A 22,936-nucleotide genomic window follows, 5' to 3' on the forward strand; every position below is an offset into this window, starting at 1 on the left:
CATGCTGTGATTTTTGCTTTACAGCTTTAAGTTGCTTGTTTTGGCATATTTGTGTTGGAGGGAAATTACTGTGTAACCTTAAATTATGGCAACATTTGTGTTGGGGGCAAATTTGTGAATTTGATAAGTATTGCAAATATTTACTGTTTTAATCCATATCATTTCATAAGGTTACTATAGTAACAGTGAAAGGCTCTATTCTTGAAGAGGAGTTTCAGACATGATTTACAATTTAAAGTTTAAGCAAGACAAATTATCTCATATTTGCATGCATGTTTGCATTTAGCCTACAAAACAAAGCTACCACTACAAAACACAAAAACATACAGTACACAAAAAAGACAACAGGGGAGTCGTGCAAAAGGACGCAAGTTTCAGGTGACAATTTAGGAAAAGTTGAATCTTTAGCAGATGCAATCTGGAGAAGCTCAGTTAAGGACAGTTTTGTTACATCTTTAATCGGGAACATCCTCTCACTCAGTGGAGAGACATTGGTTACTTGTTCCACAGTCAGTGTGCCACATTTCAGCCTACTTTTAGGGCAAATAGTAGAACTATGACACAATATTGTATTGCACATTTTAAACACTGGCATGGGTTCCCTTTCAATGGAAAAAAAAAAATGTTTTTCTATCCTTTCACTGTTACAACCATTTTTAAGGGAGGTTTAAAGACATGGAGAAGGTCATTTGCACAGAGTCCATAAGCAAACCAATGGCAAGTGTGGGAAACTGACAGATAACACCACAAACTGTAGAAATTCATCCAAATAGTTGATGGTAAAATGTGTCTATTACTTAAGTGATCCCACATCAAGTCCTTTAGTTGTCATTAGTTGGAAATATCTACAGCTGAACTTCTGCAGCAGTTCTTCAGAGCAGGTCCTCATGCTTTATTTAATTAAAAAAAAAATTAACTGGATTAAAATGGAACCTCTGCTCTTTATTTTCCCATTGCAACTGCTCCATTAATAACTCACAGCACAGTGGTCAGCCCATCAGTTTCCCCGCCTCAAAGCTAATCAGCTCAGTTTAGGTTCATACTCATAGTTTGTTGGACCTGCGTACTGTAACAGAGTGCGATTTGTAAATATATTTCAAAACAGAAAACTGGATTACCACCTTGCAGTAAGTTGCAGGTTTAATTTTATTCAGTGTGTTACAGCTTATTTAATATCAGTAAATTCCTGAGTAATGCCAAAAAATCATGTCTTGTTTCACGGTGATGTTGATCCACCAATTTATAATCAGTTCTTCCTGGAGTCCAAAGAAATATTTGTGCCAAAATAAAGAATTCCAAAAGCTTTTTTCAAAAAATCAGGTTTGCACAAATCTCAGTCAGCCTTTTTGCAAACATCATGCTCTTTTATTAATGATGATAAGATTAATGCTGTGGTTAAGTCTAGTTTCTTTCATCTGAGACAGCTCGCCAAAATAAAAAATATCTTGTCAAAAGATCACTTTAATACAGTGATCCACGCCTTTGTTACAACTAGGTTGGATTACTGTAATTCCTTGTATTTTGGCATAAATCATTCCTCACTGTCTCGTCTTCAGCTTGTACAGAATGCTGCTGCACGGCTATTGACTGGAACACATAAGAGGGAACACATCACTCCAGTTTTATCTTCTCTGCACTGGCTTCCTGTTTATTTTAGAGTTCATTTTAAAATTCTTTTATTGGTTTATAAGCCCTTAAATGGCCTTGCACCACCTTACCTCGCAGAGTTGCTGCATCTACACTCCCCCTCCCGCCCACTTAGATCTGCTGACCAACTGCTGTTGGTCGTACCGAGGACTAAGCGGAGGCTCAGGGGGGACAGAGCATTCGCCGTGGCAGCCCCCAGGTTGTGGACCGCTCTGCCTATGCACATCAAACAGGCCTCTTCACTAGCTATTTTTAAATCTTCTCTTAAGACCCACCTTTTTTACCAGGCGTTCAAACAAGCTTGAGATGTTTGTATCGCAGTGTATTTATTTCTTATGTATCTATTTGTTTTTTAGTCTAATTTTATCCTGACTTTTGATTGTGTATTTTATTTTAATTTTATTGTTGCTCTTTTATTTTTATGTTACTGATGCTCTTATTTATTTTTATATTTTATTGATGCTCTTATTTCTGGGTGTTGACTTTTACGTTTGTCTTTTGTTGTTTTTATTCTTCCATGTTCAGCACTTTGGTCAGTGCTTACTGTTTTAAAGTGCTATATAAATAAATTGGCTTGGCTTGGCTTTAAGTTGTCAAGCAGGCAAATCTGAGTCACCACATTTGGCTAGGTTAGCAGTGGTGGTTAGCACTGTAACCACACAGCAAAAAGGCAGCTGGTTCAAATCCTGGCAGGAGCCTTCCTGTGTGGAGTTTGTTCTCCTTCTGCCTGTGTGAGTTTTCTCTGGGTACCCCAGCTTCTTCCCATAATCCAAAGAGATGCATGTAAAGTTAACTGGTGATTCTAAGGAAGGGATGGGGAAGTCCTTATAAAGCCAGCTGAGATGCCCTTTCAGTTAGTGTGGAAAGCGCATGCACAAATCCCACACGTGAGATTTTCTGCTGCTCCTTTGATTGTACAGACTAGTTTGCAATAAGTAAATTTTGTGTTCTGTTAATTAGTGTTCAATCAATACTGATAATTAGAAATGGTAGTGATGAGGATGTTTTTTCTTGTTTTTTTTTGATAATATAGCACTGAGGACAGCTGTAATATGTCTGTGAAACTTAGTCATTCAGGTCATGGTAGGTACAGTGGCCCTGAAGTGCAAATCGAAGTGCAAACCACAACAACATTAATTAACCACAATTACAAATTACAAAAGCACAACAACATTAACAAAAGCACAACAACATTAACAAAAGCACAACAACATTAACAAAAGCACAATTACAAATTACAAAAGCACAACAACATTAACAAAAGCACAATTACAAATTACGAAAGAACAACAACATTAACAAACCAGAAAAGGTAGGTCCCAGTGGGAAAACCTGGGAAATCGCTGATTGGTCGACGCCACTTTTGGCTTTTAAACCGGAAGTTAGGCCACAGCTGCTGCAAAAGTTCGTTAACAGCTCAGCCAGCTCTTTTCCGCAGCTAGGGTAATACATAGCGCTGTGACTAGCTGTGTCCAAATTCAGGGGCCGCATCCTGCGAAGGACCCGGCCCACGTAAACTGGGTCCTTCGCAGCCCACGAAGAACCGGAAGTGAGCGGCTGTGAAATTGGACGATCTGTCCTTCATTAAGATGTGAGACATTAAGATGTCTCACTTAATATGTCTTTTAAGATTTTTATATGTCTTTTAAGATGTCACATCCTTTTCAAAGCCCTGCTGGCTTTCGCCGTTGATTGGAAGACACAACTCCCTCAGATGATCTCTAATGGCTGGTGTTTGGTTTATTTCAGCATTTCATTTGTTCCTGAGCAAATCGGTTTGCCTGAAAATTAAAGTTCAGCTTCATAACTGGATAGTTTTATTCAACATTAATGTCTCATTTAATATGGTTGGAAATTAATCATTTGCTCAGCTGTATTCGTTGATGTTGAAATGTGTTATGCTTGTTTTAACAGCTTATTTTGAATTAAGACTTAAAATTAAAACACAAAAAGGAGCAAAAGTTCATTCTCCGTTTAACCAGCTGCTTTTCCACAGCTGTGCTTCGCGCTGTCACGGTTGCTAGGCGACATGAGCTACGCAGATGTAAGGGCAGGTGGCAGAAATGAAGGCTAGACCGTCCAATTTCACAACCGCTCACTTCCGGTCTGTGCGGTCTTCGTGGGCTGCGAAAGACCCAGTTTACGTGGGCCGGGTCCTTCGCAGGATGCGGCCCCTGAATTTGGACACAGCTAGTCACATCGCTATGTATTACCCTAGCTACGGAAAAGAGCTGGCTGAGTTGTCACCCAACTTTTGCAGCAGCTGTGGCCCCACTTCCGGTTCAAAAGCCAAAAGTGGCGTCGTCCAATCAGCGATTTCCCAGGTTTTCCCACTGGGACCTACCTTTTCCGGTTTGTTAATGTTGCGCTTTCGTTAATGTTGTTGTGCTTTTGTAATTTGTAATTGTGCTTTTGTAATTTGTAATTGTGCTTTCGTTAATGTTGTTGTGCTTTTGTTAATGTTGTTGTGCTTTTGTAATTTGTAATTGTGCTTAGTTAATGTTGTTGTGGTTTGCACTTCAGGGCCACCGTACTACGGTAGGCTCTGGAGCTTGAAAAAAAGACAGCTGGACTAGACATTTCATCTCTCATCAGAAAGGCTTCTTCACTTCTAAAGCCAAATGGTGGCGACACCCAGGTATTTAAACCCCAGTGTTCCCTGGAGGTGGTCGTTGACCCCCCGCCTCCTATTGATTATGTGCATAATCACATGACCCGAGGTGTGAAAAACGGCTGGGTCATTACCCCCCCCCCCCCCCCCCCCCCCCCACACACACACACACACACACACACCATAAGAGTGTTTTATTGCAACCTAATGCTGAAAAATACAAGTCGGGAATCCACATGCCTATCAAAGCCCTACATTACAGATAACGCGTTTAAAATTGTACATAAACCTGATTCTATAAAAATTCCCCTTGTAGCTGTAACATTTTTATTCCTGCTGGAAAGATGGGCATTATTTTATTGTGGAACCAGCCTGAAGTGTCCACTTTTTGACATATCATATTTGATCCTTAGAGTGCAGATATAAGTACCACACAGCAAGAAAATATGATGCCTACATCCATGGCCGGCGGAGGTATCGAAATCCTTAAGAGTGAAACTGATTTCAATGAAACGCACAAATAGCATGCTTTTATTGTGGAACGCGTCAGACCGGAAGTAACCCTAAGAGCTTTAAATAAACAAATAAAGCCTTGAATATGAGGCAGATACATTAATATTACACATTAGCAGGCCAAATCTGAATTAACTTAAAAGCGCGTTGTTTAATAGTTGTGTGTGTAACTTAAGCGTTTGGCCGACCCGCGGATGCTGGGACCTCACTCCGCCCACCGCAAACCTATCGTGAAAAAAAATGGCGGCGCAGACTGACCACGGTGTTCCGCTAAGCACGGTGAGAGGAGTTTACTTATTTGTTTAATGAGTTTTGTCTCTCTTTTTTTGCCTTTTTACCTGTGGACAAAATATGTGAGCAATGGAAAGGATAGTAAGACTCTGCGTCTGTGAGCACTGAGGTTAATTACATCCATACAGCACGCCTGCTGTGGTTAAAGCTACGCTTGCTGTGGTTACTACTGAGCTCCGTCCTCGCATTTAGTAGCTGGTCACTTCATATTTGAGATAGCGTTGAACTGCAAAGGGTCAGTCAGTGTTACCAGCAGTACTGTTTGCTTGGAAATTAGTTATGGTTGTGCTGTGAAGTAAGGCTAGTGCTAAGTTTCGTTTTCCTGGCTTACGGCTGATTTATAACCCATAACCATACTGGTGATAACATCCTGGCTGGTGTTGTTCCAGTTCCGCACCTTACCAGTACCAATGTATTCGCTTTGAAACCCAAATCTCATTTGCTAGGAAGCCATAAGGGTTTTGGCTAAGATTGAATTCACTTTAATGTTGCTTTCGCCCTATTTACATTCCTCTTAAAGCCCCCAGTTTGTTTATTAAACTGTAGTAGGTTTGTCACTCGTGTTATCACTCGTGAAAGCAAAACAGGGGTGTTTTGAGGTCATGTTTTGTTCGACTGCGGATATTTGTTGCATATTTTCCACCCTCTTGAATTCTTTTTCTTCCCACACTGGTTTTTGTTTATTATCAAATGAAAGTGACAAAAAGAAAAAAAAAAGCCTTACTATATTAGGGGCAGAGATTCAGCAAGGTACTGGGAATATTCCCCAGAGATTTTGATCCATATTGACATGATAGCTTCACAGAGTTGATGCAAATCTCCCATACTGCCATACCCCAAAGGTGCTCTATATTGTGACTGCGGAGGCCTTTTGAGTACAGTGAACTCATTGTCATATTTACGGAATTAGTTTGATTTGAGTTTTGTGACGTGGTGCGTTATGCTGGGAACATGAGAAGATGGCCACACTGTGGTCATAAAGGGATGGACATGGTCAGCAACAATACTCAAGTAGGCTGTGGTGTTTAAATAATGCCTAGTTGGTACCAAGTGGCACAAAGTGCTTAGAGAAACAATCCTCCAAACCATTACACCACCAGCAGCAGCCTGAACCACTGATAAAAGACAGGATGGATCCATGCTTTCATGTTGTTTACATCTAATTCTGAGCCTACCATCTGAATATTGCAGCAGAAATTAAGACTCATCAGACCGGGCAACGTTTTCTATTGGGCACTGGTGCTTTTCTGCATAGATTGGTTGTAACAACTGGTTATTTCAGTTACTGTAGTCTTCTTATTAGCTTGAAACAGTTTGGCCTTTCTTCTCTTATTTCTGGCATCAACAAGGCATTTTCCCCTAGAGAACTGCAGCTTACAGGATATTTTCTCTTTTTCGGACCATTCTCTGTAACCCTAGAGATGGTTGTGCAGGAAAATCCCAGTAGATCAGCAGTTTTTGAAATACTCAGACCAGCCCATGTGGCACCAACAACCATGCCGCGTTCAAAATCACGTTTCTTCCCCATTCTGATGCTTTCATTGAACATAAGCGGGTCGTCTTGCAGTTTCAACTGTATGTAAATATAATGTGAATTTCTAAATTTTGTATTTGTATGACTGTTTTGCATGAATATCTGCAGGGAAATGATATGCAAGAATTTTGTTTAGTTTTAATGAGCAACGATAAAAAAAAAAAAAATACAGCAATGATTAATTAGGATAATTCAAAATATATAAACTAATAACAAAATGTAGGGAATTTTGTGTTTGGTCAATTATTTCTTTGTTATAACAATGCTTCTTGGCAATAAATCTTATACTGTTGGAAAGCCTGTTTATTTCCTAAAATGTGCCACATTTGTAAGGAAATGAATTTGTGGGTTGAGCAGCAGAGCTGAGTATGAGTTGAGTCCATGAAAAACGTGCCTTCTCTGCCGATGTCACGCAGCTTATTCTGCTATTGACTTTTGTTTGGAGCTTGTGGTATCTCTCTATGCAGGCAACTCCATATGTTGACAGTCTAGGACCAAACTGTATCCAAGAAATGACAATGCTCACGCTCACGAGTGGGGTTTATCAGAGACTACCTCCTGAATTTGGGAGTGGTGAGGATGGAGTGACCTGTTTGTAGTTCTGACATCAACCCCGCTGAACAGTTGTGGGATCAGCTTAGGTGTTCTGTTTTTGCCAGACTGACAAACACAACCACACTGGCTGACTTGTGACAAATGCTTGTAGCTGGTTGAAGAATGGGATGCTGTTCCACAGCAGTGTGTGTCCAAGCTGGTGACCAGCGTGACGAGGAGGTGCCGGGCTGTTGTGGTTGTGTGTGGTTCTTCCACATGCTACTGTTAAAACAAACAAACAAAAAAAAAAAATCAACCAAACACAAATTTCTTTTGTTTCTGTGCTAAGTTTAGATTTTCAAGTACATTTTATGTTCATTCTGAAAAATGTGCTCTCTCTCTCTCAAGAAAACCACAAATATTTAAGTGTTATTTTATTTGCATACAAACAATAATACTAAAGAGTACAAAGTAAAAACATCTTTCTTTTTCCTCTAAGGCTGTTAACAGTTCAGAGAAGTTGTTTAAGGCACATAATATGTCTTAAACCTTCACTAAGGTACTCCTTTCTCTAGTCTCTAGTTTGTTTTTGTGTTTTTCTTCAGAAGACAATGAGCACCGCCTGATAAGAGATTCAACCTCTGAGCAACACCCTCAATATTTTGAAATCTGTTTTACTCAAATATTTTTAACTGTATTTCCTGTCCGTTTGCCACATGTGGGAACCCGGTCCCCCTACTGTTCTGCTTGTGAGCATTTGATGTTTTCTTAATAAAATTATTTATTAGTTTATTTTCATTAAGTTAACCAGTGCAGTGCTGAATGAGCGGGGTTCAGGTTTCAGAATTCCATCAAACCGTTATTTTAAACACAACTTATTTTGAATGCAGTAAGAAAACAAACCCAGCATAGCACAATAAAGCCACTTTAATGTGATGGATGTATGACAACAAAAAAAAAAGTGTGATATAATATGCAAATAATTTGTGAAATTTCATTTGTTCCACTTGTAGCTTTCGCCCAAGTTTCTTCATAGCAACTCCACCAGCCACACCTGGCCCTTCAGCGCAATAGCTGAACTGATTGGTGAGTCATTGTTTCATTGTACTTCAACGTTTGTTACTATTTGACTACCCCAGAGCACACTGGGACATCACGGACAGATTACCAATGTTTGGATAACAATTTAGCTAATAGCTGACGCCTATATTTATTTTTTCTGTTTATTGTGCTTTTGTTGTTAGTAATTCCCCCTTTTTTCCTGGTAAACAATAAAAAAATACATGTCGTATATCTTAATAAATCTTAGCTCTTCATCACCTTATTAAGTACTAACTTTAGTACTAATTTTAGTGTGAAGTACTAACTTTATGAACCCATATAATATGTACAATGTGCCTATCAAAAAAAACTGGATCCATACTTGAATCCCTGTGTGTGGCTCATCAGCACTCTAATTTTAATATTGTGTGTGGATTTGAAATGTCCCCTGAAACTGTTTCTGACAGACAATGCCTACGACCCAGATGTCAGTGCAAAACAGTTTTGGATTGATAAAACTGTGGTCAAAGGAAAAGAATGCCTCAGCTTTATGGATAATGGAAATGGACTGGACAATGAAACGATGCATAAGATGCTCAGGTACAGATGCAACTACTGAAACTTGTAGAAAGTCCGTTTGGTACTCACAGACTCTTTTTCATAATTTTGAACTTAGAAATTGTAACAAACAATGCCTAAAACTGTGCCTGTGAGTTGGGTGTGGGAAGTGTCCTATTTTAAATTGAGAACCCTATTAATCATGCTTCATGAAGAATTTTTCCATTTTGCCTCCTTCAGCTTTGGCTACAGTGACAAAATTGCTATGAATGGTCAAGAGCCAATTGGAATCTATGGCAATGGCTTCAAGTCTGGCTCCATGCGTCTTGGCAAAGATGCTGTTGTCTTCTCCAAGTCGAAGAGGACCTCATGTGTGGGGATGCTCTCTCAGACCTACCTGGAAATGATTGGTGCCAACCAAATAATTGTACCTATTGTTTCCTTTGAAGTGCGGAACACAAACAAGTATATCCTTTATCTAATACAGTAACATATATGCCACCTATGTATTCATTACTCCAGGATCAAGTGTAGTCAACTGAATTAGGAATAGGAGCAATCCAGTCATTGTAGAGAAATCTCAGAGACACACTGAACAGTTTAAATGTAAGCTCTTAACCGAACCAGAGGGAGATTTGTGTTCCTTTTTTAAAAATTATAAAACATCATTAGAGGCTATATAAAAGGTGTGATAACAAAGTTCTGCAACTTTGTCCATAAAAATGCAGCACCGCTCTGTGGTTGTCCTGTTCTGTTGATTTGCAAGTGAGGTCTGTAGAAAGGCCAGAGCTTAACCAGAACTGTGATATATGCCACTGTGCACCAGCACTTTATGTAGTCCTAGGAAAAAAAATGATTTGATAACTTGTAGAATATATGACTTTATCAGTCTCTCACATCATTGGAGAAATTTGGGCTCACTGTTCTTTACAATGTTCCTTCAATTCATTGAGGTTTGAGGGCATTGGTTTAAGCGCAGCTCTCTTAAGGTCCCATCACAACATTTCAGTAAGTTTGAGGTCTGGATTTTGACTGATCACAACGCCTTGATTCTTTTTTTTTTTCAGCCATTCTATTGTAGATTTGCTTTGGTATACAAAGGAGTTCATAGTTGACTTAATGACTGCAAGGTGCCCAGTTTTAAGACTGCAAAACAAGCCCAGATTATCACCTCTCCACCACTGTTCTTCAAAGTTGGTATGAGGTGTTTGTTGATATGCTGTGTTTGATTTATGTCAAACATGGTGCTGTGCATTAAGGGCAAAGGTCTCCACTTTGGTCTCATCTGTCCAGAGTACTTTGTTCCAGAAATCTTGTAGTTTGCTCAGATGTAACTTTGCAAACCTAAGCTGTGCTGCTATGTTCCTTATAGAGAGAAGAAGCTTTCTCCTGGCAACCCTTCCAAACATGCCACACCTGTTGAGCCATGAACTTTAACATTTCATGCTCTAACTTCCAAACTTCTCTTGAGCATTGTACAGTTTGACTTTGGGGTGAATTTCCTGAGAAATTCTGATATTGTGTTGACACAACTGAATGCTTTAGACTAGCAAACTGCTAAATCATCTGCTTTTATAGTGGTGCTCACACTTGCTGATGATCAGTTATTAAGTTCATTTGATTAGCAGCACCCGGCTGCTACTTACCCTCTTAATACTGCTTGGAGTCCTGTGCAAACTTTCTTTTTTAGCATGACTGTATGAGTGGAGCCTGGCCAAATGTTATCATGCATGGTTTGATTTATTTAAGGGGTGGAGTTGCAGAAAATACTGAGAAAGTATGAAAATGCTGAATTTTACTCTGTACAAGTCTGCTATGGTTTTCACAAAATTGAAATTATCATTAAGAAAAAAGGGTTTTTTTTTTTTTTTTTTTTGCAGTCTTACTTTTTGAGTCATACTTCCCTTTTTCCTGTGTTTTCACTGTAATTGTCCTTAACTTCTCCTTTACTCTCTGTAAGAGAGGACCAGAAAGCCAGTCTGCAGGCCATTCTGCAGTTTTCCCCTTTCACGACTCAAGAAGAACTGCTCGCAGAAATTGATGCAATCAGTTTACCGGGATCCACAGAGAATACTGGCACACGGATCATCATCTGGAATCTCCGCAGGTCTGCCTGTGATCCACACAAATAAATGTTTATATGTGATTTCAGAGTGTTATTGTGATTAGGAACATGTTCTCTGTGCTTTGCTAATTGGGGGCCAAGCAGTGCGTCTGAGGGCACTGTGACCGTCTGGTCAAAATTTAAATTTGGCACTCTTCCTCAGGACAGTTTCATCATCAGTTTCACCAGGTTATGTGCCACTGCCTTGCACCACCAATGGTGCAAAGTTAGACTTGTATTTTTGCAACCGTAACTTGTGACCCATGTTGCTGATTTTGGAAATCGAGGTACTGTTGGAATCCTTGGATCTAGCAGAGTTCAACACACCCTATGACATAATTTTTCACCATATTGGATGTTATGGAAATCCTTCAAAAGTTTTCACAGGTCACAAAGTTTGCCCATTGTTCACCAAACTCAGATCATCTTCAGGTAAAGGCTCACAAAAGTTATGAGCTGGAGTTTTGATTTTCCAGAACCAATGTCAGAACCAATCAAAATTAATGGCCAAGTCACAAAACCAGAACTGAGCTCACATGTCGGCAACGCTTTACCCGATCAAAACTAAACTTGGTACGTAGACTCGAGATCCCTTCAGAAGTAAGCACAATAATTTGGTAACACTTGACCTTTAGGGGGTGCTATAATTAGTAACAGTGTGTTTTGACCAACAACTTATGTGTTTCATGTTTCAGTCATTCAACATGGAATTTGTGTGTCTGTTAATACTGTCAAAGGTCCCGTGCCTGATAAGGGCTAAGTTTTGATGTTGACTAAATTGATTGAGCCACCACATTGGATTTTACAAAGTGAATGAAATGTTTCACAGGTCACAAATTTTGTCCAATTTTCACGAAACTCGGTATATATGATCTTTAGTGCAAGCCTCACAAACGTTATCACATTTCATTTTGTTTTGTAGAAGCAATTTTCAGCAACAATCAAATTTGATGGCAAACCTACCAAAAAGGAAGTGAGCTTATATCTCAACAGTGCTTTGACCTATCAAGACCAAACTTCAAAGTAGGCTTTCGAATCCCTCCCGGAGGATGCACAAGGAATTTGGTGTCATTACATCTTTGGTTGGCACTGTTATTAACAAAAGTGTGTTTTACCATACATCTTGCTGGCAGATCTTAATGCCTGTTCCTTGCTATTCTCACAACAGTTTTTCTAGAAACTGTCGTGTCTCACTGCTTGGCCCCTCTCATTACTCATTGCAGCTATATATTAAACTCTTAATTACTGGATCAATGAGATAAAACGTGTTAACAGGTCTAGTCGTCATTCCTACAAGAATCTGACACAAACCAACAGCTTTCTTGTTTGTAGGAGAAACAAAGCTCATCGGGTACAGATGTGGAAACTGATGCTTTGTTTGCATGACAAAGAGAAAATCTAACTGGATGCCTCATGCACACATTTTTCCACATGTGTAGAAATGCACGTCCATACTATTACACATACCTGGAGGATGTTTCATCCATGATTTCCAAAAAAGTTTTTTTTCATTTGGTTTCTTGTCTTCAGTGGTCCTGAACATGCACTGCTGAGCACATAAGCACCCTAAGCACTTGGCTGTTGGTTTCCCCTATACTTAAACTGTTTATTGATGCTGTTTTTCAGGAAGAGGTGAACCCCTTCCCCACTTTAATATCTTTTTTCTCTATTTGATGATCTTTTAATACACAAAAATATGACTGTTTGCCTATTTAGTTGTGCGAGGTGCCCCCAAGTGTTTTGTTGGGTTTTTTGTTCAACTTTTCAAAATTTTGAATGCCCCTCGTTGACTTTTATAGCTGTATATTTAAAAAACTCTATTCCAGCCTCAATATGTAGTCCTTTGCAATCCTTGCATTCAAATTGTTTTCAAATTTTCCAGAGGGTTCCAACTTTTTTTAATGATGGTTCTAAGAAACATTGTATGACACAATCCTCCCTCTCTGCCCTTATGTCCTAATTGTCTTCTTAACTAATGAAAAATCACTTAAACTGCCAGTGTTTGTTTTTGTTTTTTTGTCAGTACTGGAACTGGAACAACAGAGTTTGATTTTGAGACGGATCGTTATGATATCCGAATTCCATCAGATGTTTACAACACAGTGAATGACATTAATCAAGGTCCAGACAAGGTCACATCACACATCCCAGAAAGTGTGTACTCGCTTCGGGTAAGCATGTCCTGAAATTATCTACTAGCACTCACTCATGTGCAGAATTTGACTCTTATAAACTGTTGTGGTGTTCATCTGTTGGAAAGAGACAATGTCTTTGTGCTCACCATAATGATGCATCCAAAACTGTTGGGACAGTTCAGCAGTTTTGGTCCAGTGTGCAACTTCTGGTTAAATCCACAAGTTTTTTTGTTTTTTTTTTGACAATGACACAATTTTTGTAATTTTGCCACCACAGTGGATTTTAAGTCAAACTATCAAGATGTGAGTGACGAAGAATTCCTGCTTTAATTTTTTTGCTTTAATTGTTTAGAAATTACAGCCATTTTTACCCCTCAGCCTAAAAAGGCTGATGTGGTATTGTCGTCACCCACCAGGCGGGCGGCAAAGTTTCAACTCTGAGAATGCCATAAGTCAAAAATGATGTCACCTAGGATGTTCAAATTGATGCCATAGATGCATCGACTAAAAATTTCAGACAAGTTAGTTCTTACCATAATAATGGCAACCACAGAAAGTGACAATATTATCAGTTGTTTATGTTTATTATGATTTTAGTATTTCTTGTTCCTGGTTCTTATGTAGCCATTTGCTTTTAAATTGATACAGTGAATAAAGTCACTGAGGCTCATATGCACCCAACTGAGATCTGCTGTAACCTGGTAATTATGTATTCTAGAACTTGTGCTTCCAGGGGATCCGTGCCACCTAAAGATTGTACTGCCAGGAGCCTGAGTGGTAGCACTGGCACAGTATTTTTATACTCAGTCCCTGATTTTCCAGGCTCAGACTAAAATAATTTTGAATATAAGGATTGTTTTTAATGCTTGGATGAAAATCCTTTACAGTCAGTAGCTGCCAAGAAGTCCAAAACAATGAACATCACCAAATTCTCTGTTTCCTTCCTTGAGATCCTCTGCTAGGCCTTAATTCAGTTGTTGCTTGGTTTTGGGGGCTCTCTGCCTTCAGTTTTATATTTAATAATGGAAAGCTTGTTCTATTGGGTTAAGATCAGGTGGCTGACTTGGCCATTGAAAAATATCCCATTTCTTTGCCTGTGAGAAACTCTTGGGTTGCTTTTGCAGTATGCTTTGGCTCAATATCCATTTGCACTGTGAAGTGCTGTCCAATCAGTTTTACAGCATTTGGCTGAATTTGAGCAGAGAGTATAGCTCTGCACACTTCAGAATTCATCCAGCTACTTTTATCTCCAGTCACATCATTAATAAACAATAGTGGCTCAGTCCCACTGGCAGCCATACCTGTCCAGACCATAATATTGCCTCCACAATGTTTGACAGATGATGAGGTATGCTTTGGATTTTGTTCTGTTTCTCTCCTTCTCCATACTGGTCTCTTCCCATCATTCTGGTACAAGTTAGCCTTGATTTCATCTTTCTAAAAAAAATTTACAGAACTGAACAAGCTCTCACGTGGCCATGAAACTGCTTGTTAGTCATTTGTCCAATTACTTTTGAGCCTCTGAAAATGTAAATATGGGACTATGTATGTATAATTCCTAATGCAATACTTTAGTTGAACTCATTGAATTAAAGCTGAAAGTCTGCAATTCAGTCACACATTGATTGTTTGATTTCAAATCCACTGTGATGGTATACAGAGAAAAAAAACAAACTATCATTGTCCAAAAATTTATGGACCTAAATGTACACTGCTGTCAGAGAGAGAGGGAGAGATTCATACATATTCATAGATTTTTCAGTCTTTCATTGAGATTAAAAAAAAAAATGGGGAAGAACCTTATAAAAATTATAGCCAGATGTTGCATTATGGAAGAAAATTATAGTGTTTTGGCTTTCTTTCCTTCTTATTTTTGTGTCCAACTTCAACCTTCAACTATATTAATTCTTCTTTACTACCTTTCCATTGATTGTATAAATAAAGTGATTTCTCTGTTTTTAATTGGTGCAGGCATTTTGCAGCATTCTTTACCTAAAGCCTCGGATGCAGGTCATAATTCGTGGTCAAAAGGTGAAATCTCAGCTCATTGCCAAGAGCCTGGCCTGGATCAGTAAGGACCACTATAAGCCTAACTTCCTGGTATCCTTTTATCTCTGCACAACTGTGTCATTTTGGTGTCTGATATGTGTTTATAGATGTTTGTATCTAAAACTGTAACTGTAACTATAGGTAGTTTATAGATATCTGAGACTTGTTCATACTGCTGCTTTTGAGTTTTCCTTAAATTTTATTTTAGAATAAAAGAATTCCTATTACTTTTGGGTATAACACCAAAAGTAAAGACCAGTGTGGTATAATGATGTATCACAAGAACCGGCTCATTAAAGCCTACGAACGTGTTGGCTGTCAGCTTAAGGTGAGTTTCCACTCTTCACGTCAGGTTTTTTTTAAAATCATGTCTTTTCAAGGTGTCATCTGCTAAAATTTTGCCTTCTACAGGCTAACAACAGCGGTGTTGGAGTCATTGGGGTCATAGAATGTAACTTTTTGGATCCTACTCACAACAAACAGAGTTTTCTTGAGAACGATAAGTACAGGTAATAGCATCACTCCTGCTTTCAGTTATCATCTTGAAAACTTGATTGAGGTCTTAATGAGAAGTTGAGATGCGTGAGGTACAGAAAGTCTGATTTCTGTTTGATGCAAAATTTCTCTGCACAGGAAAACCATTAATAATTTGGGGATCAAACTGGAGGAGTACTATAAAGAAATACGCTACAGAAAGAAGAAAGAAAATCCAAATAGCACAATACTACCGGAAGATATCAAGTTAGTGTAATCCACAGTGACTGGCGTCAGGTTTTCATTCATTCAAATTCATATGTGCATATGTGTTCAACCATGTTGGCTTGTCTTCAGGAAGCGACCAGATCAAAACTGGGTGCAGTGCGACAAATGTCTGCGGTGGCGTAAACTTCCTGATGGCTATGATGTCAACAAGCTGCCAGATAAATGGTTCTGCCAAATGAACCCTGATCCTCAGTTCAGGTAATCGGAGAATTATCAGTTAACCTGATGTTATAATAGTTTTTATTAACATGCTCCTAGATGCGTTTATACTGCAGGTCTCTTTTTAATCATAAATGTGGGTGAAACGCTCCTGCTTACGTGGTGAGCTCCACAGAGTCGTACATTAAGCGAAACATCAGAGCGAAAAAAAAATTGCATCGAGGATTTTTTTTTGTAATCGAGTTATTTGTGTTACTTGATGAATCATTGCAGCTCTAATGTGAATATAATATAACTGCTCATGACATTGCAACCAATCTAGGTAATGAGATGGCTGCCATTGGTTGATCTGGCAAATGTTGCCATCTGTGATACCAACATTTGCCAGATCAAACTTCTCATTGAGTTGACAAGCGCACACAGGTGACTGAAGCAAGAAAATCTTTATATATCAATGGGAGGCCACTCAACCACGTGCCACCAACAGAACTGCTCTTTACACAGACTAAAGCAAACTATTTTGCATATGGACATCTGCCAACACCATGGTGGAGTAGTTTTTTCTTACCACTCCATTTTGTAGCTTTTCAGCTTGGAGTTGGCTTGGAAGACCAATGTGCCGTTGGTGCCTTGCCTTAGGGAGTGTAGTATCTGTGTGGACAGCTTCATGCAGCCACACCAAAATTTCAGGGCAGACAGAAGTCCACATGGAGTCTTGCTTTGAACCTGTGATGAAAAAAAGTTACATTACTCTGACCCAAGTGGATCTGATGGGTGCTTCCAGAATACCATACCACTAGCATAGCACAAGAGTAGCATAAGAGAGCTGAAGTCTAATCTGGATAGCTTTGTGGTCAGTCACACATAGCTAAGCAGAACTTGCTAAGCCTATCTGAGAGGGTATGGTGGTCATCTGTTCCTTTCTGGACAGCACTTTGAAAAGCAGCCAAAGTATTCTGGGAACTGATCAAAAGTCAGCAGTAAAAGGGTATACAGACATCCTGGCATGTGTTTCAAGCCAGCACTTCCATGCACTTAACTTTGCATTTGTGCAGAATGAGGCCATTGTACATGCAAACATGCTGTGGAACAGAAGACTGCTAGCAGTTGCATTTAGGCTCTTAACAATCACCAGATTACAGGTGCAGAAGTATTTTTATGTGGACAGCCATGGTGGTGGCCATTGAAATGTCTGCTCTATAACTCAAGAATTGTTTGGCCTACAGTTAGCAATGTTCATATGTAGATAGGTTATGACCAAAGGAAGTTTGGGATTATATCATGTCACTGGTTATATTTGTTTTTTTCATGTGACAGCGAACAGGGTTAATACAGTGCGACAGGCGTTATTTTCCCCCGCTAGGCTGTGTGCCAAATGCTAACCAAGCAGAAACTAGGGGATGTTATCATGAGAATTAACATTCAAATATACATTCTTTGGGCCTTGTGGTTCTTCTACTTTTTTTAACCTTTTTGGATGTGCCAAGTGGGTGAAATTGACATAAAAGGGCTGGATGTTAAAGGAACCCTCATCCTACCGCTAAATAGATTGTCAGGGAGTCCTGTGTTATCAGGTTAATTCCTTTTGCATTAAAAAAATCCATGAACAAAAATATCAACGTGTGTATCTGTATGCCCTGGCAGTGTTGAAATATCAAATATTTCCCTTTCTTTATGGTGGCCAAAGTTAGTTGTTTTTTTGTTGTTTGTTTCTTAATTTTAGTGTTTAAAGAAATCCTCTTGATTAGCAAGCTTTTGCTGTCCCCAAGATGATTGCCCATCAGACCATCCCTGTTCACTAGTTTTCACTTCAAATCTCAATTACAGGAGTTGCCAGGTGCCTGAGGAACCCGAGGACTCTGATGATGACCAGCCTTCGTACCGCAAGACCTACAAACAGCAGTGAGTCACAATAACAGAGGTTCAAATGAATATTTAGACTCAAGAAAAATATTTAACTTGTCCTGTGTGATTTATTTGCTATAGGGAGAGAGAGGAAAAGATGAAACAAGAAAAGAAAAGACAGAAGGTAAGGATCCATCATTTGCCGTTTTTTTTTTTATTTGTTTGCTTGTTTTCCCTGCAAGGTTACGTGCAGTGCCTCACTATGATTTCTTGCATGTCGTCATTTTAATGATTGAACTGATTTGTGATCTTGTGCACATTTGTGGAGGATCGAAGCCATGAAGAACAGCTGCGTCTGTCTAAACTTGCTGAACAAAATGAGGCTCTCAGGCGGCAGCAGAAAGACCTGGAACGGCAGCTGCGTCAAACAGTGTGTTTCCCACTTGTTAATATAGGGGTCGGGAGTGATGAGCTAAAGTTGATTCATTTTGGTTTAATATAATGATTCATGTTTATAATCTTGTTTTAATTTTTTTCCAGAAGGTGGATGTCATGTAGGTATTTTTCTTCATTCTAAATCTCTTGTTGACAGACTGCCCAATCCCCTTCCACTCCCACTACTCTGAGGAGTTGGTCATTACAGGGGGGTGCTGCGAGGCCTGAATCCTCTCCGCAGACGTCTTCCACCATTTCTCAAGCTGGTGAGAAAAATTTCTCTTTGAGTGTGTGTGGGGTGTGGGGGGGAGTTTGCGAGATTAAAATGTGTTTGTAATTGTCTTTCTTTAGCCTGCAGCCCCTCCAGTAATGATGGCCTTCCAGTTATTACTAGTGTATGCTCATTGTCAGCAGGCTCGCTGTCAGAGGTCCCTCTGAGGTATGGTTTTGTGTTGTTTGGCAGCTTAAATATGTCTGTCTTATGACACTAAAATGGGGCATTAAATCTGTTTTGTGTGCTCTGCAGAAGAAAAAGAACAGAGCCTGTTATTCTACAGAAAACACCAAAAAAACCTCGATTAAATGGCTTCCATAGGAGCACCACAGAAGTAGGCTCATCAGTAGACGTGACCCCACGGAGATCCCCGTCTGTGAATGTCGATAGTAATGATGATGATGAAACCGATGATGACATCGTCATCTTGGAGACTGCTAGTACCCCCAAGCCAAAAAAGACCCTCTTTGTGAGTGGAGTGAAGAGGGAAGAGGAAGAGCAAAGTGAAAATAGTGTCAGCATGCTGTTGGAGTGTAGCGATGATGCTGCTGTGGATGTCCCCTCAGAGACAAATGCTGCAGGAGCAAGCTCTGCAGTGTCTGCAGCTGTGGAAACTAGTTCCACTCCATTGCCCCACCCAGAACTGTCAAGTGCCACTACCCAGACAGAAATACCTAAGTTGAAGCAGGAAGATGAGAGCCAAAATCAAGATGATAATAATAATATTAATAATAATGACAAGAGTGGAGAAGAACAGAGTTCTGATATGAATGCCTGCAACGTTCAGCAAAGAGTGTTTAAGCAAGAGAGCAGCGGAGATGCTCAGGTTGAGAATCAAGGACAGCACACCTTGCAGAATGGTGTGAACCACGATCCTGAAAGTGAAGAAAATCCAGGACCCTCCTGTTCAAACGCTGGTGACAGCAAATACTTTCCACTTACCTACCCCACCATTTCTGAGGCTCAGAAACAACAAGACCAACTGCTTGAGCTTATGCAAGAGACTGCTCAGGAGAGGGACTCTTTAAAAGAACAGGTCCAGAAACTTACTTCACAACTGAAAGACTTGGAGAAAGAACTGCAGGAGATGGCACAGGTCAGCATAAAGAAAGAGTGTTCTCACCAAGCCAGCCAGACAGAAGAAACAGGAGGGCAGAAGGACTACAAAAGTCTGTTCGAGAAGGCCAAGCAGAAAATCAATGAATTGATTAAAGACAAAGTGGCTTTAATAGCAGTCTCTGAGACCAAGGCCAATCTCAGTGCTGACCAAAATGTGGAAAGTGATGTCGATGAGATTGCTCTGCAAGTCGACGCTCTAGTGCGGAAACTGGATCAAAGAACGACGGAGAAAAATGAGCTGCGCTCACGGGTCAGTGTTCCAGCTTTGATTGGAGCTTCAATGTGTTGGCACTTACTACCTGCAGTTGTTCAGTTGTCCGCACTGTGTAGAGATCTTTTTGCAAAGCAAGTCCAGTGAGAGTGATGACAGAGAGCTTTCTCACATTCAGCTGAACTAATTTGAGATTTAAACCATCTTAAATAAACAAAGTTTTTGATGCTTTTTTTAAACCCACGTCTGGCAGCAGCTGACAGATGTTGTCATGTGACTTAACTGGAATGTGTTTAGATAGAAGCATTATTTTGATATGCATGCTTCTTGATCTGTCTTACATCTGCCTTTCAAATGTAAAACAGTTCAGCAATATCAGGAAAAATGTTTAACCATGTGTTATGTAGCTTTTGAATATTTTTGCTCTTGTTTTATTGATATTGACCTGCTTACCCTCCCTCTCGCTCTCCCTTCTGTGCCACCAGCTGGACCTTGTGGAGGAGGAAAATGCAAACCTGGCAGCCCAATGCGAAGAGCTCAGGTTAAGCTTAGAGCATCAGAGGGAAAATGCGCCAAGTCATCAGACAACCAGTGATTCTGTTCAAACACATCCAGTGGAGGAAGGAGGGGTGGCAGATTCTGGCGCACATTCAAGCTCAGATGCATCCAGAAGGTTGGACTGCTGGGAAAAATCACTCCTCATGCTTTGATGTCCCACTCTTACGAAGCCATTTATGAAAGCCGCAGTCTGAATTACCCTCTCTGTTTTTCTCCTTACTTTTCCCTCTCAGTTTGATGGAGCTTCGGCAGAACGTCGGCCGCCTTCTTCTCTCCTACGTGCCTGCGCTGGACCTGGCACAAGTGAATTATGAGTGCAATGTCATTGATGAGATCCTGGAACAGGTGCTCTCCAATATGGATTCTGACACACTTGTAGGGGTGATGTCTGAGGCAAGCAATAATTAAAAAAAAGTCATCACATCTTGAGTTTAACTGATGCCCCACCTGTAAATGTTTAATAAGGGGTTCAGTGAGTGGGATATTAAATTATTTGAAAGCGTGTACATGCTTACAGATTTGGCAATGATTTTAAGTGACTTCAACATTAGCTCAGCTGTCTTTCTATAAAAAAAAAAAACGGTGAGAGAATGCAAAGCAGTAGATTGTACAAATGAATGTTATTGTCCATAGATTACGCTCCAAAGTTTCTCAGTGAAGTAACACTTCATTGGCAGTGTTGCCACATATTAATACTCTTCAGTTTGTTTTTGCTGTGTTTATAAATAATGTGTATCATATTTTGTACTTTCATGTTTTACAAAATATATTTTTATATTGCCTGTTTATACTTGTTGAGGAGTACTGTATCACGCATTAGCATTGGTATTGTCAAGATTACGACACAAGTCAGCCACAGAAAACCGTCATCATAGACATGGCACCATGACGGTAAATAGAATGAACATTTCTCATCGCAGTTCATGGTTTCATTACAGTACCAAGGTGTGAGGTATCGACAGCAAGTAGCAACCTTTTCAGAGTCGGCTGATTGTTTCAGACTAAAATATCTTGGCAGCGTAGGTGGCAATCAAACCTCAGTTGGCCTGATGTCACTGAAAGCCACCGTACTGTTGAGCAATAAATCTCGCAGCACTGTGGTAAAGAGTGAAATCTGCACAGTGGCGGCAACATGAACTTGTAGGTCTGAATATACTGATGAGTTTAGGATAATTAGATTTTTAAAACATCAGCTTTGTAATTAAAAACTATTTATGAAGGGACTCTCAGGTAATGAAATGCATTGTGGGCCTGGCACACTGTGCATTTCCATGTGTTTCCATCACTTTTTACTGAAAAAATTGAAAAGGACACTGTTAATAAACCAGGCAGAATTTTTTTTCCGATTGTATGACTTTCTTGTGTTCAACTAAAAAGCTCCTTGTGATACAGTTAACCGCTGTACAGGCAGTGATGGAAAGTGACTAAGGGTTCCACAGTTACCGTGTATTGCCGATGACCATGATATTTAACAATTAAATACTGTCAATAATACCCACATAATCATAAATTATTTTGCTTTGTTTTTTCAATAAATAAAATAATGCTCTAATTACCATTATTTGCTATTGATACATGACCATGATCATCATGAAGTGAAAATTTGATATCATGACTGCCCTCCACGAAGTATATGTCAAATTGAACTCATTTATTTTTGAGGTACATACTGTTAACTTTTCAGACTGAAATTTTACATTTATATAAATAAAAGAACGTTCAATACCATGCAACCAATGCCTTGTGACCTCCTACAAAAACTCCTTTGCTACATAATTGAATGCATTAACTGCTGGGTAGATAATGCTAAAGTGGAATTTTTTGGTTCAAATCATTGTCAGTATGCAGGGAGGTCAGGAGAATGGTACAAGTGTGAGCTGTCTGTAAAACACGGTGGATGCTCTGTCCTGGTTTGGGGCTACAGTACAACCAGTGGTGTTGGAGATCCTGATGGAATCCTGAATATAGAAATATACCATCAGCTTTTGATCCACCATGCAATACCACCTGGAAAGCATCTGATTGGCAACAGCTTCCTTTTTCTGCACGCCAATGATCCAAAACACACTACCAGTAAAAGCAGTCATGGATTGGCCTCCCCAGGGCAGCATTACTGAAGCAGTGTGGAATCATCTTGACAGAGAACAGAACAACAGGCAGCCAACATCCAAAGAAGAGCTTTGAAGTCCTTCAAGAAGCCTGCAGAGCTATTCCTGAAGACTACTTAAAGAAATGACCAGAAAACTGTTTAATAGAGTTCAGACCACGTTGAAGAATAATGGTGCTCATACCAAATATTGACTTTTAAGCTTGTTAGAATTGTATAAATCCTACTTTTGCCTTATATACTGTATTTCCAGGCGTTTACACGTTTCAATAAATCGCTGCACCCATTCCCTATTTACTAGCAAAATATTTAATAAAATGAGGGGTGGCTCAGGACCTTTGCATAGTACATTAAGCAAAGCATTTTTTTGTGAACAGTTGCAAACCTGTACTCGTAGTCGATTATTTATTATTATTTATGTCGATTATTTATGCCATGTATGCTTTAGT

The 22,936-nt window shown here is 39.6% G+C and overlaps 1 protein-coding gene across 1 annotated transcript; it reads left to right on the forward strand.

The window, feature by feature from the left end:
- The first annotated feature begins 4,941 nt into the window (after nt 1-4,941).
- morc3a (MORC family CW-type zinc finger 3a) lies at nt 4,942-22,091 on the forward strand. Its single transcript, XM_030758879.1, has 19 exons — nt 4,942-5,050; nt 8,144-8,216; nt 8,639-8,771; nt 8,970-9,196; nt 10,680-10,836; nt 12,857-13,004; nt 14,940-15,068; nt 15,226-15,345; nt 15,429-15,526; nt 15,651-15,758; nt 15,849-15,977; nt 17,766-17,840; nt 17,925-17,967; nt 18,112-18,213; nt 18,376-18,484; nt 18,570-18,657; nt 18,745-19,861; nt 20,308-20,495; nt 20,614-22,091. Exons 1-19 carry the CDS (start codon nt 5,012-5,014, stop codon nt 20,786-20,788), a joined length of 3,258 nt encoding a protein of 1,085 aa, XP_030614739.1. The 5' UTR covers nt 4,942-5,011; the 3' UTR covers nt 20,789-22,091.
- Nucleotides 22,092-22,936: the final 845 nt, after the last annotated feature.

This window comes from Archocentrus centrarchus, chromosome 21, assembly GCF_007364275.1.
Source record: "Archocentrus centrarchus isolate MPI-CPG fArcCen1 chromosome 21, fArcCen1, whole genome shotgun sequence".
NCBI lineage: Eukaryota > Metazoa > Chordata > Actinopteri > Cichliformes > Cichlidae > Archocentrus > Archocentrus centrarchus.

Bases quoted from the DNA above. Each gene is read 5' to 3' on its own strand.
- morc3a (XM_030758879.1), top strand. From the start codon at position 5,012: ATGGCGGCGCAGACTGACCACGGTGTTCCGCTAAGCACG. The intron at 15,759-15,848 runs GTTAGTGTAATC...GCTTGTCTTCAG, and splicing joins ATACTACCGGAAGATATCAA to GAAGCGACCAGATCAAAACT. The intron at 19,862-20,307 runs GTCAGTGTTCCA...CTGTGCCACCAG, and splicing joins AAAATGAGCTGCGCTCACGG to CTGGACCTTGTGGAGGAGGA.